This window comes from Setaria viridis, chromosome 5, assembly GCF_005286985.2.
Source record: "Setaria viridis chromosome 5, Setaria_viridis_v4.0, whole genome shotgun sequence".
NCBI lineage: Eukaryota > Viridiplantae > Streptophyta > Magnoliopsida > Poales > Poaceae > Setaria > Setaria viridis.
Window position 1 is genome coordinate 4,938,841 of NC_048267.2, and position 16,369 is coordinate 4,955,209.

Below are 16,369 nucleotides of genomic sequence, written 5' to 3' on the forward strand. Positions count from 1 at the left end.
CGTGTCTCCCAATAATTCACATCACCAATCGCAATCGCAATCGCAATCCCCACCACGCGGGATCAATCGGAGCAGAGCAAAGCAGAGCCGCGCGGACAGACAGATCGAGCACGAGCCATGGCGGCGACGGCGGCGAACCGGCGCGTGATCCTCAAGGACTACGTGGAGGGGTATCCCCGGGAGGAGCACATGGAGGTGCTCCCTGGCGCCGAGGTGCCCCTCCGCCTCGCCGGCGACGACCCGCCCGGGTCCGTCCTCGTCCGCAACCTCTACCTCTCCTGTGACCCCTACATGCGGCCCAAGATGTCGCGCCCGCTGCGGGAGTCCTACACGGCCGCCTTCACCCCGGGCTCCGTCATCACGGGCTACGGCGTCGCCCGCGTGCTCGACTCCTCCGACCCGCGCCTCGCGCCCGGGGACCTCGTATGGGGCATCACCGGCTGGGAGGACTACAGCGTCGTCAAGCCCCCCGCCACCGCCTTCCTCGCCAAGATCTCCCACGGCGGCGAGGGCGGGGGCGTCCCGCTGTCCTACTACACCGGCATCCTCGGCATGCCGGGCCTCACCGCCTACGTGGGGTTCCACGAGATCTGCGCGCCGAAGAAGGGCGAGACCGTCTTCGTCTCCGCGGCCTCCGGCGCCGTGGGCCAGCTGGTGGGCCAGTTCGCGCGGCTCGCCGGGTGCCACGTCGTCGGCAGCGCGGGGTCCAAGGAGAAGGTGGAGCTCCTCAAGACGAAATTCGGGTTCCACGACGCCTTCAACTACAAGGAGGAGCCCGACCTCGCCGCCGCGCTCAAGCGGTGCTTCCCGGAGGGCATCGACATCTACTTCGAGAACGTGGGCGGCGCCATGCTCGACGCCGTGCTGCTCAACATGCGCGTCCACGGCCGCATCGCCGTCTGCGGGTTCATCTCGCAGTACAACCTGAGGGAAGGGGAGAAGGACGCCGTGCGCAACCTCTCCGCCGTCATCGGCAAGCGGCTCCGGATGCAGGGGTTCATCGAGCCCGACCACAAGCACCTGTACCCGCAGTACGAGGCGTGGGTGCTGCCATACATCAGGGACGGCACCATCGCCTACGTCGAGGACGTCGCCGAGGGCCTCGAGAGCGCGCCCAAGGCGCTCATCGGCCTCTTCCACGGCCGCAACGTCGGCAAGCAGCTCGTCCGCATCGCCGACGACGAATGATCCGGCTGAAAACCGGCGCCTGAATTGGATCCTTACATCGATGTACCACTACCCAGTTCCAGTTTTTGTTGTTCATGATGAATAAATTGTGCAGTCGATGCTGGTTTCAGAATTGTGGCTGCCTTTGAGCAAGCGGCCGATTTGGGGAAGATAATTGCAGGGAACGATGGAAATTCTGGCAGTGGGGCTTTCAAGGCTCTTCTTCACTACTTCAGCCCGATTGTCACCCAAATGCCCAACTCTAAAAGCATAGCGAGGGGAAGGGTCCTAATTTTGAGAAGATTGTTTTCTCATGTCATTCACACTTCATGAAGAAGGGTATCTAAAATAAAATCAATTTTCTGTTGGCAATCCCACAACGAAATCCCTTTCCTCAATGCACATGCCTGACATCCCCCAGTCCTAACACATCGGGAAAAACACTGGGAGGGACTTCTGACTGAGCAAGTAAGCAACTGAATCCTAAAAGAGGAAACTACTACTCATCATGGCTAAGCACCTTCATCGTACCAATAGCAAGACTAATTGATAGCTGGAATACAATCTCAGAAGAACTGGAATTTAGCTGGAATACAATCTCAGAAGAACTGGAATTTAGGTGTGGGATAGAGTAAAATGCATGGCCGGACCTCAAACTTGTCAAGGTGTGTCATTGTCAAGGTGTGTCATTTTGGTCCCCACACTCTCAAATTGCAGAATTATCACATGTCCAGACGGGCTTTAACCCGCTCCAATTGCCGACGTGGTTGTCCAACCTGGAAACCAACGTGGAAAGGCAGATGACGGGACGAGGTAAATATGCAAAAAAAAAACCTTCTTCTCATATCTCTTTCACAATCAATGACCCTGAGTCCATCTGCAATATCTTCCCCTGGTAACAACCAATAAATCTTCAAATTTGCAGTCCTTAAGTACCCTAAATCCTCAACAAATTGATCTAGCCACAGTGGAGACCAAGTGTCTGTTTCAACATGATCAAACCAGCTGACTTTCCCACCCACATATGATCTGAGATGGCCATGCCCAACAAAGAATCCCCCACGGTGAACTTCAACAGAGAACTCCTCAGTACCATTATCTACAATAATCACACACAGAGCCAATCAGCAACACAAGATGGGAAAAAAGCATGAACAGATTACAAAAGGCCGAACCTTTTTCCTAGAAAAATCAGAACCTACCTAAACCCTAGCAAACAAAAACCCATCGATTACTACCTCAAGAACAAGACATCAGTGCTAATAATGTCGATCTAGAGTTGCTAAAACACGGGAATTTGGGCTTCGATTAACTCACCATACACAGGTGCGTCTTCACCTTGCCGCCGCAATCTTGCCCCCATCTTCCACCGCGGCTGCCGTGTTCTTGCCCAGATTGAGGAGTGCGTGCAGCCTCTCTACTCCTCGTCGACCAGTACCCCTTCAATCGTCGCCGATCGCCGCCGCCGCCGACCGAATCGCACGCCTCGTTCCCTCCGTGAAGAGGGAAACGAAGAGGCAAGGGGCTGCAATGTGAGAGAGATATGAGAAGAAGTTTTTTCTTTTTTTTCATATTTACCTCGTCCCGTCATCTGCCCTTTCCATTTCCATGTTGGTTTCTAGGTTGGACAGCCACATCGGCCATTGGAGCGGGTTAAGGCCGTTTGGACCTGCGACGACAAAACAAGTTTAGTGTACTAATTCTGCAATCTGAAAGTACGGGGACCAAAATAATATATTTTAATAAATTTGAGATCCGATCATACATTTTACTCTGTGGAATAACACTAGACTGGACAAAAGGGCAGCAAGAGAAGGGGTTAGGGCTCCTATATGGCTTGCGGAAGTTAATTAAGCCACACAACTTTAAAGCCCGTTAGACCCATATAGCACAACCATTTCAGCCCATCAATCTTTCTCCACGAATATTATCAACATTTTCTTACACTTGATTCGACAATTTACACTTGATTCGACAATCCGTAAATCCTATTTCAACATTTGGAATATGTTAACTCAACATTGCACGGAGGTAAGATATTCTTTTTGACTTGCTTCCCCACCTCACATAGATTTTCCCATGTGTGATACACGGTTCAATATTTTCTTACAACTTATTAAACCCTGATACAACATTTTGAATATGCTAATTCAACAGGCCACAGGGGCAGATATTTATTTATAGTTGGCTTAGGGGATGAGTTATTATTTATGGTTGGATTGGAAGTCATGTAAAAAAACTGTGGAAGTTATATAGGTTTCTCGGAAGGGGCTTGCTTACGTAGAGTACATGACACCACTAAAGCCCGTCGCGATCTTCAGCCCAGCCCACATCGAGTACATGACAGCCACTTTTGAACAAACAAGAAACAGCCTAGTCGTTTAATATGAAAAAAACAAAGTAGCTCTTTAGGGTCTGGGGTTTTGAAAAATACCGTTCGACAAAGTAAACACAGACAGAGCTGAGAGCTCCCAACGACAATGACAGCAGTGGCATGGAACCTACAGTATGGTTTTCCTACCCTGTATTGCTCCACGCTGTTGAGGAACTCCAGATCTTTTGGGCTTTCGAAGGACTTGGGAGATAGGTTGACCCATCACCATCAGGAAACGGTAAACGGAAAGAACCAACCATAAGCAGTGATAGACTGATATTAGTGGCCTACTGGCGAAGAGAAGAAGTCAGCAACATGGCGGCAGAACATTAATCCCTTTGAACAAAGATCCGAGTCTATTCTTTTTTCTTGCATGTCCTTGATTCTATCATAGCCCATGTTGAACCTTGACAAAAAGGGAAGGGCAGAGTATGTGGTGAAGTCTATAATGAATCAAATTTAATGCTGAATCACACTAAAAACTCCCTCCATAAATGAAGATTTCTCCTCAATTGTCGCCAAACAGATTAAGTAAAAAACATGGACAAGTTTAGGAGCAATTGGATCCTATTAAAATGTAGTTATTGGGTCATTTAGAATAATCCTATCTAAAGGCGGCTTGGTCAATAGGAATTTTGGATGAATATCAATGTGAGAGTAGAAAAAAATGTTAAGATCCTGCCTCAGAATATGGGGCACATTTTGGTTCGCTAAGACAAGACCTTAACTAACAATTACTTTATCAACGTGTCAATTTTGTAATACAAGCTTTCATTCATAAACAAGTACTTTTTTTTGCGAGGTCGTAAACAAGTACTTTTAAATACAAATATAATGATACCAATTGTCGGTCAATACTTACCTTAACAAAAACAACATACATATTGCATTTTTCATTTATTTGGGCAAAGGGGATACATACCAACTTCTAAACCATTTCATTTTCCATAATTTATGATTCTCGCATGACAAATAGGCCGAGTGCTAAAGGTCACCGAGAGACACCATCCGAGAAAATACGATCAGGGCATGCCAACCATGAACCACCATTCATGCCTAGCGCGTATGTATAAAAAACTTGAAAAGGATATGATGGCCAGATCCGCTCTGAGCCCGTACGAGTCTACGAACGATTTAGACTACAACATGCCGACAGGTTTGTTTTGATTTAAGATTTTTTCCACTGCACGTGCAATTGGTGGGATATTCTTTGGACAGGGAAGACGAGGATTATCCCGTCCAAATACAGTGAACCTGTAGTGGAAGAATTGTACTCCCTCCGTTCCAAATTGTTGATCGTTTTGGATTGTCTAGATTCATACATATTATTATGTATCTAGACATACATTTTATCTAGATACATCTAGATAAGCTAAAATGACTTATAATTTAAAACGGAGGTATCTGTCAGTGTTTTATACCCGGCAACCTACTAATGGGGTACCCGAGGTAGTAGATTGGTTGGTGGTGAATTGTCGGACCTGGAATTCGAAGGTAAAAGCGAGAACACAAGACACAGATTTATACAGGTTCGGACCGCCAGAGTAGCATAATACCCGACGTCCTGTTTGGGGTGTTGTATATTGTGCCCTGCGCTTGTGTGTTGCACAGCGTAGTTGTTGACTATTAACGATGGTTCTGAGCTGGCCATTTAGGTACTCCTACCCTCCTTTAGCAGGATAACTAGTCGGATACAAGGAGGAGTCCTAATAGGATTACGATGAAATTCGTAGTAGTTTGTCTTCTTCCTTCCTTACGGATACTGACGATCTATTCCCGATAGTATCTTTGGAACGGAGTGGGTATCTAGTACTCAATTACTCATATTGTAAAACCAAGACAACAAACCCTACAAGAGAGAGAGAGGAAAAACAAAACAAAACAAAACCGCCGATTTGCTAAGTAAATAAACGAGGACGAAAGACGAAATTTTTTAACTGAATAATAATCTTTTTTAAAAACGTATCGCTTAATGAGTTTGGATTAAGGAAGGGCCACGAGTGCAGCGACGAATAGTTGTCCTCCTCCTCTGCTTGGTCCCGGATGATGGAAAGGGTCATCCCATATACAATTGGGGTATTTTTGTTCGCTTTGGCTTTGGCCCATGGCGCAAGCGCAACGCGATTTGACCCCAAAACAAAACGAAAAGCCGGCGGGGGTGCCAGACTGCCAGCGCCCACTCCACTCTTCAACCATCCATCCACCCGTACCTCCGAATCTCTCCTGCTGGTAGTGCGATTCCCTGAGGCACGCGAGCGATGGCGTCGTGGTCGTCGCCCTCCGCCGCCGCGGCCTCCTCGGGCGCCCGATTCGGCGTCCTCCCCGGCCGGGCGCAGCGGCAGCCCCTCCCGTCCCCGTCGCTCCCCCGGGGAGGACCTAACTCCCGGCTCGTCCTCACCCGCGGCCCGGGGTTCCTCACGCGCATCGGCTCCGCTTCCGTTTCCTCATCCGCGCGGTGCCGCGCCGTCGCCGCCGAGGTCGAGGGCCTCAACATCGCCAACGACGTCACCCAGGTGACACACACTCTTCGACGCGCGCCTAGCGTTGGTTCATGTCCCGTTCATTCATTCGTTTCCCTAGCATATATGCTTCATTCAGGTAGTTGCTTAGGTGCTAGGATTGCATATGTCAGGACCAGGCAGTAGAATTGCATACTTATTAGTCAACCGATGCCAGACACTAGCGATGATCAACTGCAAAGTACAACTACTAGCGATGATCAACTGCAAAGTACAACTACTAGTGATGATCTTAAGAAAACTTACTCGAAGGAATTGCAGAAGGGGAAAATTAGGATGCATCAGCTTTTGTTTTGACAGTCAATTGTCCATTCGCAGCTCATCGGCAAGACGCCAATGGTTTATCTTAACAACATCGTTAAGGGCTCTGTCGCCAATGTTGCTGCTAAGCTCGAGATTATGGAGCCATGCTGCAGTGTCAAGGACAGGTATCCTTTCATTTCATTTCCTTCCATTTGTGCGAAGGTTGGCCTTTTTGTTAGAGCTAAACAGTTCCAAACCGGTTTGGTTTCAGGATAGGATACAGTATGATAAATGATGCTGAGGAGAAGGGCCTGATTACTCCCGGAAAGGTGAATTGTTTGCATAAGTGCACTTAGGCTTGTTTCACATATTACCTTGCTTAGTTATATTGATAGAAATAGAATTCTCAAAACAATTTATGCCCATAATTGAAACAAGTACAAACCAAATGCGTACATGTGTCTGAGCCTCTGAGGTAGCCACAGGTGCCCAGAGATGCTTCTGATCACTGTTCAATACAAAATCATGGCAACACCGTTTCATTCATGCTTTCTGCTTACCCTAAATGGCTTGTTTTTCTGTCCCCTGTTTCTGCTCAGAGTGTTTTGGTGGAAGCTACAAGTGGAAATACAGGCATTGGTCTTGCCTTTATTGCTGCTTCTAAGGGATATAAGTTGATATTAACAATGCCTTCATCAATGAGTATGGAGAGAAGGGTCCTACTCAGAGCTTTTGGTGCTGAACTTGTCCTTACTGATGCTGCAAAAGGGATGAAAGGGGCCTTAGACAAGGCTACGGAGATTTTAGATAAGACTCCCAATTCATACATGCTTCAGCAGTTTGATAACCCTGCCAACCCAAAGGTAACGGAGAGAACTAGCCAGGTGACTCTATCTGTATGTGCACTCTGTTTCTAACCTACGTGCCCAATGTTTGTCTTCATTTGTTTGCAAACAGGTACATTATGAGACTACTGGGCCAGAAATCTGGGAGGATTCAAAGGGGAAGGTGGATATATTCATTGGTGGAATTGGAACAGGTGGTACGATATCTGGTGCTGGCCGTTTCCTGAAGGAGAAAAATCCTGAAATTAAGGTTTCTTTACATTTCTGCTCAAACAAAATCTGCTGTGCTGTATATGCTTTAGTCCTTATATGATCATCTGTATTTAGGTTATTGGTATTGAGCCTTCTGAAAGTAACATACTCTCCGGTGGAAAACCTGGTATGTTTGTGAGTTGTGACCATACTTCCATATGTCCCTGTCAAACTTTTGGTCTTTCCTTACAACTGTTATCCTATTGTAGGTCCACATAAGATTCAGGGAATTGGGGCAGGATTTGTTCCTAGGAACTTAGATAGCGATGTTCTCGATGAAGTAATTGAGGTATGGGCGCAAAGCAGTCTTATATTTTCTTCAGTATGAACTGACATTTAATACAAAACCATGAAAGAAAGGTCATTATCCTCTCCAAATCAACCTGTCTGTTTCTGTCATTAGACTATATATGGGTATGCCATACATAGAACAGCATTTACAAAAGTATACTTGCATAAGCTACATAATTCTTTTCTTTGGACAACAATCCTATCCTTTTGCTCTGCCTTCTACAGAAAAGATCTGTGCATTGCCACAGGGTTTCTGTTTGTTACTCTATTTCTCATGGTTTATGCCTTACTGTTTATGCTGCAGATATCAAGTGATGAAGCTGTTGAGACAGCAAAGCAGTTGGCTGTTCAGGAAGGATTACTGGTATGATAACTTGACATCTTGATGCTTTGTAGTGTCTAGGACATTATTTAGGCATGCCATTCTTTTAGGGACATTGTCCCTGAGTTGCAAGCATACATCTTCCTTTAATCCTTCTTAGAGGAAGGAAGCTTTGTTAACTCAACATATAAGCTCAAATCATGAAGAGGGACAAACCAGCTATTTAAGATCTACTAGATAAAATCAGTTTATAGGCAACATCCTGGAGCCAATTTACTGTTTCCTTTTCATTTAACAATAGTGGATTATTGGGTTAGTAGTAGAAACCTGGACTTTTGTGCACCAGACTGTAGGCTTCTCCTCTCAGTCTTTCTCCTTTATATCAAAAGCAAATGCGAATTAGAGTAGCTGGAAACACCCTGCAAGATGTGTGACTGAAGGCATGCGAAGTTAGGAATTAACAAAGCCATCTTCCATGAATGTTGCACTTGGTAAAGTTAGACTACAGGCAAACTCATCATTGTTTTTGAAATGAACCTGAGAATCTTGTGCCATTTGAAGATTTGTGAATTTTGTGTAGGTTGGAATCTCTTCTGGAGCGGCCGCTGCTGCTGCCATAAAAGTTGCCAAGCGACCAGAAAATGCTGGAAAGCTGATAGTGGTAAGTGCAGAATTGTCATCTCTGCTATAACCCTTTTGCAAATATCCTTTGTGATTGTACAGATCACAATATCCTAGATGATTAATCTATGCGATTACATTCTTTTGGGTCATTTCTCCAGGTTATATTCCCAAGCTTTGGTGAGAGGTACCTTTCGTCCGTCCTCTATCAGTCAATAAGAGAAGAATGCGAGAACTTGCAGCCTGAGCCATGAGTGAGCCCTCGGTCTTAACAGCATAATAAATGTTTCTGAAATAAGATGCTTGGTCAGCATTAGTGCCTCTGAGAAGTGTTACACCACTCCACTTGGCATCATCTGGCGCTATCATCCTTTTGCCACCACGACAAGAATTAGTGAGGCGTGTCGAGAAACATACATGACTCTCCAACTGTTTTCCCCCCTTTAGCAAAACAGAAACAATTCGTACATGTCTATACGATTCGGCCTGATTTGATTGGCAACTGTAATCATCATCTTCTTGTCCATGGAGTTTTAAAGTTATTAAACCAGTGTCGATTGGCTGAGGCAGGTGGATATGTTGTGTTCTTTTCTGTGTGTATGTATCACTACCATGCATCTCAAACAAGTGTCAACTGGGCCGACGCTGGGTCGTGTATCGCAGCATTCTGGTCTGGATTTTGGCATATGGCAAGCACGATAAAGCGTGTTCCAGGTGACAAGAGGGAACAGCTAGTGTGCAATCATGTGCATTTCCACCACTGGTTTGTTTTTTCTTCTTCCATGTGATAATGACACGGACTCTGAAGTGCTAGTATCTTCCTTTGGATGATTTAATGATTGGCAAATTAAATAAAATCAGAGCTGTATTATTGACTGATTTCCCTCCAGCTAGTTCCTAGTGCATATATTCACGTAGATGGATAATGGCCATTTCGTGGGCGTTCAAGACAGTTGTGATGCAACACATGTGAGGTCCTTTTATGTGAGCCTGGAAGTCTGTTGGATCCGGATACTCATGGTGCTTGGATTTCTGTTGTTCTTTCTCGTATGCTCACACATAAATAGCGCGTGGAATTTAGTTGCATTGCACACGTACATGCATGGGCATGACATGGGAGAAAAAAAAACACAATGATACGAGTGTCTGGCTACGGCTGCGTACTCTTTTTGGGTTTGCATGGTTTGGTTTCAGCAGTTCCATTTCCAAGTCAAACCATCCATTCAATGTTGCGCCGTGGATACGGTATGGTTGTGTCTGGCTACGGCTGCGTACTCTTTTTGGGTATTTGCTTTCAGTTTATCTGTCTAGGCATGGAAGAAGTATTTCAAGATTTTTTAAAAAAGAGTAAAATACATGGGCTGTCTTTAAACTAAGTTGGTATGTTGTTGAACTCAACTTGGTACTCGAGGCCCACAATGGGTGTGATCTCTGTGACAAATTTAGAGACCGACATGACATTGTTAACTTCACTCTACCGAGGGGAAGTGAGAAGTTTTTCGTTCAAGGATGGAAACCGTTAGTTACCTAACACTTTGGTGGTGCCATAACCACGGCAAACTCCAGGAAAAGAAATGCACAACAGACGGATTATTGCGCTAAGAACGTGCATCTTATCATCATGATCATGATTAGCAACCAAACAACGGCAGCAGGAAATCAAAGATTGAGAGTGCTGTCCCGGAACCAAACCATGATTAGAAACCACGCGCTCGGACCAGCCGGAAGTAAACGGGGCCCGAACCGTACCCGTACGTGCTGCCGCCCTGTCCCGTGACGGAAAAGCCCCTCGCCCCCTCTGAGACCACCACGCCGCTGCTCGGCCGTGGACCGAGGGGCAGAACCGGGATTCCGCAAGTCCGAGGGGACTCGACTGGACTCGACGCGAGGGGGAGGGTTTCCCCTCTTGTCTCCCTCTCCTCCCTCTCTCTCTCTTCTTCTCTTCCCCCGCACGAGATTCTGTTCCACGCCGCCAGAATCAGTCGTGCCGCATCGTCGGCGACCTCGCCGCCGGTTACGCAGCGGAACTCGGGGACCCTTGGACTGGAGCATTTTTCTCGTGGAGAGGCGTCTTGTTCATCCTCCTCCTCCTGTCGGCCTTGTGCTGCCACTGGACTGGCGTGGAGTGGAGATCCATCCACCCGCACTTGCCACGATCTCTTCCTTCTCGTGTCGGTAACCGCCCCGCGATTGCTTGGACGGGTTGCTCTGGGGCTTTGGCTTTGCTCGCAGTCTAATCCAAATCTGCCTCCCTCCCTCCCTCCCTTCCTCTCCCCGTTCAGTTGGCTGCGGATTTGCGTGCTGTGGTGCGGCCCCGCAGCCCAATCCATGGTTGGGTTCGATTTGGTTCGGCTTCGTCTTCGTCTTCAGCGCTCGAGATCAGTCTAGTCGAGGCGCGTGCGCGGTTTGGTTGCCGGAAGACTTTTTTGGAGTTCAAGTGAACCCCCATGCCCCAGGTGAGGTCCGGCCCCGATGGCGCCGGTGGGGACTACATCAAGTGGATGTGCGGCGCCGGCGGACGCGCGGGCGGCGCCATGGCCAACCTCCAGCGCGGCGTCGGCTCCCTCGTCCGGGACATCGGCGACCCCTGCCTCAACCCCTCCCCAGTTAAGGTCGCTTTGCTTTGTAAATCGCTTCTGCTGTTTAATATGGAAATAGCGTGATGGGTAATGATGCCAATGCCAATGCGAATGCGAATGATGCTTTGCTCTCCCTTGTCTGTGACATTGGCAACCGCTGCTGCTTCATTGGTTTTGTGATGATCATTATTTGCAAGGAATATATCTCTTGCATTTTTGCTATCGGCAATATTAGCAGTATGCATAGTGATGGCTCACTCATACAATTTGGTACCCGTATACATGGTATAGATGGCACATAGAAATTACAACCTTCTTTTTTTGCATCAATGCATATATTGCCTATATTTAGTACTTATCCAAATTGCTGAGACTGAATGGTTCATTCACTATAGCATTTGCACCGCTTTTAGGTCGCTGGCTACGAATAAGGTTTACTGTCACATAAGATCCGTGGCAGGGTAAAACTGTTTCCTTGATTAATAGCTCTGTTTTAATGTGTTCACAATTTTCAAGGTACACATCCTGAATGCAAATACCGATCTGGTGTCAGAAAGATGATGACAGCACACTATCTATCTACCATTCAATTAATCATAACATATGAACTAACAAATCCTGATAAAAGTATGAACTGTCCATTTGTCAAATGGTATATGAAACTATGAATTATTCATGGCTGTTATATGATTGTATCCATTTGTCAAAAGAATATATGAATCTATGAACTATACATGTCTATTCTCCTAATAATGTTCTTTCCATGCGCTACTGACAGCCTTGCTTTTCTATCTGCAATTGTACAGGGAAACAGAATGCTCAAACCAGAAAAATGGCATACATGTTTTGACAGTGAGGGAAGGGTTATGTGTTTCCGTAAAGCCCTTAAATTCATTGTCTTAGGGGTGAGTTAACTATGTACTTGATGTTTGAGGAACTTCCCTTTTCATGTTCTTGTAGTTGTAGAAGCACCGTGAAGTTTTTTTTTTTCAGTCTTGAGGCTTCACATTCACACACTGGTATCAGCTCTGATATAGCTGGGTTTTTTTCATCACCGAGATAACCATTTGCACAATTGAATAATTTAACTGTGTGTCAAAGGGGTTATATAATAAGTTCTATGTCCTTTAACAATGTGCAGGGAGTGGATCCTTCTATTCGAGCGGAAGTTTGGGAGTTTCTTCTTGGCTGCTATGCCTTAAGTAGCACGTCAGAATATAGGGGAAAGTTAAGAGCTGCTCGAAGGTGAGAAAATTTCATGTTTCTTGGTACAAGTATCATTTTTATTTACAAGCCTAAGAGGTTTACATTTTTATGTTCTATAAGATAATGCTGTTGTATGTGTTAGTGTGTTTACCTTTGTATTGGTAAACAGACTGCTCTAGCCAAAATTCCCCACCCTTTATTGTCCCAAATTAGTGTTCTGTTATATTTATAATTATGTGCATACCATAGAAAATGGCATTGACAATAATGCGCCTCCATGCATGACAGTCTTGACCCTATGAACTGGTTTTTAAGATGCTGCCTTTTTTACATACATTTCCCTTGTATTTCCTTATACAACCTTCTTACACACACTCTCTAGGGGATAAACTGATATTGTGAATCCGATGTAGTCTAGATATTGTGCTTGTTCTGAAGTTTTCTATTCCATTTCATGCAACTCCCTAACAGTTGAATTTATTTTCTTCTATCTCATTTACATTTTTTTGTTGCTGTTTCCCTAATGTTTTGGGGTATTTTCCCTTTTTTTTCCTTTTGTTTTGGCCCTTTCGATTTTATTCCATTTGTGATCAGTATTTTAATAAAAAATAACTTTAAACCTTGGAGACTATAATATTTTCATTTCTATTTTTACCCACATGTATCATTTGAAATCTAGAAGGCTCTAACTTAATGCTTTATTTTTCTTTCTATGTAGGGAGAAGTATCATTATTTAATTAGACAATGCCAGAGCATGCATGCAAGCATTGGTACAGGTGAGCTTGCGTATGCTGTCGGATCGAAGCTGATGGATGTCAGGACTTTGCCCAAAGAAACTGATAGTGGAGAAGAAGTCAGCACAAGCCAACAAACTTCACATCAAGAACCTTGCAATGTAGTGGAAAATTCCAATTTGAATTGTGGGTCTGGTGGCACACCTCAGTCTCAGAAAAGAAAAGGCTGTAGTAAATCAGCTGAACCAGTTGGTTTTAACATACATAATGATAGCTCTGTATATGATTCTTCCAATTTTATGGTACCTTCCACAGCGGTGAATAATTGCTTGAGAGATTCTGGAGATTATGATGACATTGGTGAACCAAGGTATGACAGTGAGACCTTCACCGATTTTCCTTCCCTATCTGGTACAAACTTGTTTGCAAATGGCGGCGAGGATAGCAATGGAGTTGAGGAAAGTCATTGTAGTTTCTCGGTTCCTGAAGATAGGTTAAGGCTCCGTGATGAACGCATGCACAGCTTCCAAATCAATAATAACATAGATCTCATTATAGAGTCAAATTCATTCTCCAATGATCTGTTTCGACCTAGCAACAGTGACTCAGCCATCTTTCACTCGGATGCATACAAGCAGGATAGATGGTTAGATGATGGCTATAGTAAGGAAATTATAGACTCCTTGAGGATATCTGATGCACCAGAAGCAGATTTAGTTGATGGAACCAAATCAAACGGTTCTGTTGCTGACAAAGATAGAGTTTCCGAATGGCTTTGGACACTGCATCGAATTGGTATGCTTATATTCTCAATTTGCACAATTCTGGCACCTCTTCTGATTGTATTCTAATATCTAATAAGGGATAAAATAATCCTGATGCAGTTGTTGATGTTGTGAGAACAGATAGCCATCTTGATTTCTATGGAGAATCAAGAAATATGGCTAGAATGTCTGATATACTTGCAGTTTATGCGTGGGTTGATCCCTCCACTGGATACTGTCAAGGTTTGCATATTTCAGGGAGCTTATTTTCTATGTTGTCTGATTATTCTTGATGTATCTAATTCTGAATAAGACGATATTAATTATAGGTATGAGCGATCTGCTATCACCTTTTGTTGTTATATATGAGGATGACGCGGATGCCTTTTGGTGCTTTGAGATGCTTCTAAGAAGGATGGTAACTTGCATCTATCGTAACTTTCGTTGCTGTCCATTAGTTTGGTCTTTACGTTACTTGACAATGATGTACGCTTCTGCTGTGCGTTGCTGTCCTCAGCGTGAAAATTTCCAGATGGAGGGACCAACGGGAGTTATGAAGCAGTTGCAAGCATTGTGGAAGATCTTGGAACTGACAGATGTTGAATTATTTGAACATTTGTCAGCAATTGGTGCTGAAAGCCTTCATTTCGCTTTCCGGATGCTGCTGGTGCTTTTTCGTCGAGAGCTATCTTTTGAGGAATCACTGATCATGTGGGAGGTCTGGCTCTTCAGGATACCTGTCTTTTTTTGGACAATTCCTAGTTGTCTAGTTATTACGTAAAGTTAATATAAGAATTCTTTGAAACAGACATATAGGTGAAATATGCTGAATCTTTATTTTTGTAAATAAAATCCTAGTTCATAACAGACTAACAAAGGGTTGCTCAAAAAAAAAACAAATTAACAAAGGCAGTTTATGTTTGCAACAACAGTTATATTAATTTATTTGCACTAAATGATGCGAAGAGATTATATGTGGCGTTTCATACTACATATAACCACTGTGAAGTTGTGTTTTGATGCAGTTATTTTACTCTAAATGCTTAGAACATTATAGTCTTGTTTTGCTAAACAACTTTTCTTGTCTTCAGATGATGTGGGCTGCTGATTTTGATGAAGAAGCAATCAGCCGTTTAGAAGAGAACTGTCTTGGACCATTACTTGTAGATCTGAGGACTGATTTATCATGTGAAGTTAAAGAAGTGCATCGGATGAACAGTTCTACAAGAAGAAAATCCAAAACCAGGAAATCCCATCGCAGGAATGGTGAAATATGTGGGGCTTGCCACCCTGGAACGAGATCCAGTACAAGAAATCATCTCTGTGGCTTGTCAGGTGCTACTATATGGGCAAGGCCTCAGCTGATGCTGCAACTGAGTGCAAATGTACTGGCAAAGAGCGGAGATGACGAACTGCCTATTTTCTGTGTAGCGGCAATCTTGATAATCAATCGCCACAGGATAATTAGAGGGACTCGCTCAATTGATGATGCGATCAAGGCAAGTTCAGTTACTACTTTCTTTCTTGTCATTTAAATCCTTGTGTCCACAGAATCATTGCTTATAGCTATTTATTCGCAATGGGCATTCTTCAGATGTTCAACGACAATATGCTGAAAATCAATGTAAAAAGATGTGTACGCTTGGCCATCAAGCTGAGGAAGAAGTATTTGTACAAGGTAAATTCTGACGCAGTGCTGTTGAACTTGTTTTCTATTAACTAACTTGGACTCGGGTCTTTCTTATAAACATTAGCACCATCCACTGAGGTTGGTTTTTGAGTGTTCTGCCTTTGTATTTGAAGCAGTCATTGAAAGGAGGCTCCAGTGATGATAAAGAAAGTTGAAGGGCCTACATTTCCCCTTGTAGAAAAAACTAGGTATTTCTCCATCGTGCATTGCTGTCTAGGAATGGTGGAGCGGTACTGGCCAGAAGTCTGGTTACATCTCCAAGACCCGTTACTCAGCATTGCAAGGTATGTAGTGCACCGGCTCCTCTTTCTTTTTTTTTTTCGCCGTCTATTTGTTGGCTCGACAGGAATTGTGGTGAACATCCAATAGGTGGTGGCAGATGGTAAATGACCGACATATTTGTGATTGCCTTGTTTCAGGAAACCTGTACATACTAGTATACTTGAACACAACAGATGAAGCTGCGGAAGTAAAGGAAAAAAAAAAGGAATTGATTCCACTGTGTCGCTGTATTGCTGGTGTTGTCATTGTTTTTGTTGTGCCCATTGGGCAATGGTCAATTGGTCATGTCCATGATGATTGTATTTATCGATGTGTGGAGGTTTGAGTGCCACGCAAAACCACACGGAAGAACGGAACAGCAAAAAGGGTTGAAGTGTACAAAGTATGATCCGAGCAATCCATTCTTTGGAGCGAAACTAGTTCATTGGTTCCACGCCGTTACGAATGAAAATAATTTTACAACTCGCATGCCATCTGTT

General features: G+C 44.6%; 3 protein-coding genes and 1 long non-coding RNA gene across 7 annotated transcripts; 3 read left to right on the forward strand and 1 right to left on the reverse strand.

Annotated features, from left to right (window-relative positions):
• LOC117858472 (2-alkenal reductase (NADP(+)-dependent)) lies at positions 1-1,300 on the forward strand. Its single transcript, XM_034741544.2, has one exon. It carries the CDS (start codon positions 118-120, stop codon positions 1,186-1,188), a length of 1,071 nt encoding a protein of 356 aa, XP_034597435.1. The 5' UTR covers positions 1-117; the 3' UTR covers positions 1,189-1,300.
• A 380-nt stretch (positions 1,301-1,680) lies between these two features.
• Positions 1,681-2,959, reverse strand: LOC117858474 (uncharacterized). Its single transcript, XR_004640971.2, has 2 exons — positions 2,485-2,959; positions 1,681-2,266 (listed from the first exon to the last, which is right to left on the reverse strand). It is a non-coding gene; the product is annotated as an uncharacterized lncRNA (long non-coding RNA).
• Positions 2,960-5,679: 2,720 nt separating this feature from the next.
• LOC117857935 (cysteine synthase) lies at positions 5,680-9,209 on the forward strand. Its single transcript, XM_034740862.2, has 10 exons — positions 5,680-6,054; positions 6,379-6,488; positions 6,575-6,632; positions 6,903-7,166; positions 7,261-7,398; positions 7,476-7,527; positions 7,610-7,689; positions 7,996-8,055; positions 8,594-8,674; positions 8,796-9,209. The coding sequence occupies exons 1-10, from the start codon at positions 5,800-5,802 to the stop codon at positions 8,886-8,888; spliced, it is 1,191 nt and encodes a 396-aa protein (XP_034596753.1). The 5' UTR covers positions 5,680-5,799; the 3' UTR covers positions 8,889-9,209.
• A 1,315-nt stretch (positions 9,210-10,524) lies between these two features.
• On the forward strand, positions 10,525-16,309 carry LOC117855408 (rab GTPase-activating protein 22). Of its 4 annotated transcripts, none has more exons than XM_034737750.2 (11): positions 10,525-10,809; positions 10,917-11,246; positions 12,020-12,118; positions 12,355-12,458; positions 13,138-13,949; positions 14,039-14,161; positions 14,248-14,636; positions 15,010-15,417; positions 15,513-15,596; positions 15,725-15,892; positions 16,028-16,309. In XM_034737750.2, exons 2-10 carry the CDS (start codon positions 11,082-11,084, stop codon positions 15,761-15,763), a joined length of 2,223 nt encoding a protein of 740 aa, XP_034593641.1. In that variant the 5' UTR covers positions 10,525-10,809; positions 10,917-11,081; the 3' UTR covers positions 15,764-15,892; positions 16,028-16,309. The 4 variants fall into 4 exon arrangements, with proteins under 4 accessions (XP_034593641.1, XP_034593642.1, XP_034593643.1 ...); XM_034737751.2 differs by having other exon boundaries at positions 10,525-10,805; XM_034737752.2 differs by having other exon boundaries at positions 10,528-11,246; positions 14,248-14,336; positions 14,436-14,636.
• The last annotated feature ends 60 nt before the right edge of the window (positions 16,310-16,369 follow it).